At 41.7% G+C, this 2,770-nt stretch overlaps 1 protein-coding gene across 1 annotated transcript in view; it reads left to right on the forward strand.

Annotated features, from left to right (window-relative positions):
* LOC101859444 (maltase-glucoamylase, intestinal) overlaps window positions 1-2,770 on the forward strand; it is a gene marked incomplete in the record, with an annotated part of 33,707 nt that overhangs the window by 27,223 nt on the left and 3,714 nt on the right. The window contains 4 exon segments of the mRNA XM_013089164.2: window positions 43-191; window positions 532-616; window positions 903-959; window positions 2,242-2,372. Of these exon segments, the coding sequence (XP_012944618.1) occupies window positions 43-191; window positions 532-616; window positions 903-959; window positions 2,242-2,372 (422 nt within the window).

The raw sequence follows: 2,770 nt of genomic DNA on the forward strand, positions 1-2,770 counted from the left end.
TACCTCCCTACTCACCCCCCCCCAAAAAAAATCCCATCTCAGGTGCAAGGTCCTGGTCAGCTGGGCGATGACGTAGGCAATGCATCACGTGACATCATGCGTGTACGCTACCGGCTGTTACCGTATTTGTACCTACTGTTCCACCAGTCACACACACAGGGAGGCACAGTCGTCAGACCTCTGCATCACGAGTGAGTGCTGTGACGAGGGTTTCTGTTTGGTTGAGAGTTAAAGTAAAAAATTCTTAGTCAAGAGTTACTTGTTGTTTCCATCTTTAGGTGATCCTAAAATTAAAACCAAAGAGTCCCTTTGGGCTGATCGTCAGTCAACTAAACAACCAATCAATCAGCCAATCAATCATTCAGGGTATCAATTATTTATCTAATCTGTCGTTGAATCCAAGAATAAATGGATGAGTTAACCATTAGGCACAAGACTTTTTTTCATTTATATCTATGATGACCACCAATCACCCGAAAAAGGGGGGGAAAAGAAAGAAAAGAAACACCAACCCCTTGACTTACTTCCCAGATTCCCGACTGACCAGCGCGCCCTGGCGGTGGATTCTCAGTTCCTGTGGGGGTCCTGTCTGCTTATCTCCCCTATCCTGGAGAAGGTAAGTGAGAATGGAATTGTTCTAAGCCCAAAATTTAATTTACCCCCCCCCCCAAACAATTGCAGTTTAGGTTGATAAAATAGAAGTTCTTTCGAAAATGCTATGATGATATGAGCAGGTGCTATTTATGTGCAAGATACCTTGTATGTTACACTTTCAAAATAATACCGGACCAAACCCGAGATAAGATAAGATAAGATCTGTGGTATAGACTGCATGTGTTCATGAAATACCTATCTTATATCTCTGATCTGATCTTGTGCCATTGTTTTCCTGTTCCTCATAGGGCCAGACGAGTTTGACGTATTACCTACCGGCTGGGAAATGGTACGATTACTACTCGGTGAGTACACGACATTATAGACAGGGAAATAATACCAATATAATATGTCGTTACAGGGGAATGGTACGATTACTACACGTTGAGTACACGACATTATAAACAGGGAAATAGTACCAATATATTTTGTCGTTACAGGAAAATAGTACCAATATGTGTCGTTACAGTACCAATAATATAATGTTATTTCTTGGAAATAGCACCAATATATTATGTCGTTACAGGGAAATAAGCCTAGTACCATTATATGTCGTTACAGGGATATAATACCAATAATATAATGACGTTTCAGGGAAAAAGTACCAACACGTGTCGTTACAATACCAATAATATGGTCGCTTTTAAGCACCAGGGGGCTATCACGAAAAATGCTGTTTTGAGAAAATCGAAAGGGAAATTTTTTTTATCCTTGTTCGGTTTCTTTAAAACACAAGGAAGGTTTTCTCTATAACCAAACAAATATACTCACCAGTGAAACCAAACTTCTCTTATAGGTAGGAAAATGCCCACTTTTGGTGTAGGTCAAGATTTCTGGCAACGCCCGAAACCTGGGTTAGCCCCCTTGTCCTTTAAAACGACCATATAATGTCGTTTCAGGGAATTAGTACCATGATATGTTGTTACAGGGGAAAAGTATCAACATATTATGTCGTTACAGGGAATAAATAATACAGGGAAGTCGAGAATGTTTCTGGGAGTTCTGCCGAAGAATAATATAGATTGCCAACCCCATACAGGTTGCTGTTGAGCTGGGATATGTACTAAATGCTATTTATTATTTTTAACTTATTGTTGGACACGCACTATATTATTCTGGTTATTCAACAACGTTGCAAGATGCACTGTTCTGAGGCCACGCTTAGAGGAAGCAGAACTTCGTTATCTGTACAGCTTTTTCGCTTATATGGGGTGCCCACTACGGTTGGGGTGGGCCCAACGGGCCGATCGCCCGACTCGTTCGCCTAAAAAACAAACGTGTTTGTTTTCAGTTTCAGGCGACTGAGTTGGGCGATCGGCTCGATCCAACCGTAGTGGGCACCCCTTATTAGGTTACTCTATCTAAAACATAACAAGTACCTTGTTATACAAATTTACACTTTTGATTGGTGTGTGTGTGTGTGTGTGTGTGTGTGTGTGTGTGTGTGTGTGTGTGTGTGTGTGTGTGTGTGTGTGTGTGTGTATTATGGTTCGAAATTTGTCTGAGTCTGGCGCTCATATGACCTTATGCAGTTGCAAGCGAAGTCAAACTTAACTAAAACTAAAACTGAGTCTGGACTGTCTGCAGCACCGTGGGGTGTCCCTTATAGAGGGTGCTGACCAGACACAGGGTGTGAACGACACCAGTATGCCAGCGCTACATGTGAGAGGAGGATGTGTGCTGGTAGAGCAGGGCTACGCTAACAACACACACTTCAGGTGAATCCTTTGCATTGTTGTTGTTGTTGTTGTTGTTGTTGTTGTTGTTGTTGTTGTTGTTGTTGCTGTTGCTGTTGCTGATGGTGATGGTGGTGATAGAGCAGGGGTAGGCTAACAACACACACTTAAGGTGAATCCTTTGTTGTTGTTGTTGTTGTTGTTGTTGTTGTTGTTGTTGCTGTTGTTGTTGTTGCTGTTGTTTTTGTTGTTGTGACGGTGATGGTGGTGGTGGTGGTTATGGTCGTTGTTGGCTGTTGGCCGTTGTTGTTGTTGTTGTTGTTGTTGTTGTTGTTGTTGTTGTTGTTGTTGTTGTTCTTCTTCTTCTTCTTCTTCTTCTTCTTCTTCTTCTTCTTCTTCTTCTTCTTCTTCTTCTTCTTCTTCTTCTTCTTCTTCTTTTC

The sequence above is a fragment of the Aplysia californica genome, unplaced genomic scaffold (genome assembly GCF_000002075.1).
Source record: "Aplysia californica isolate F4 #8 unplaced genomic scaffold, AplCal3.0 scaffold00885, whole genome shotgun sequence".
Taxonomy (NCBI): Eukaryota; Metazoa; Mollusca; class Gastropoda; order Aplysiida; family Aplysiidae; genus Aplysia; species Aplysia californica.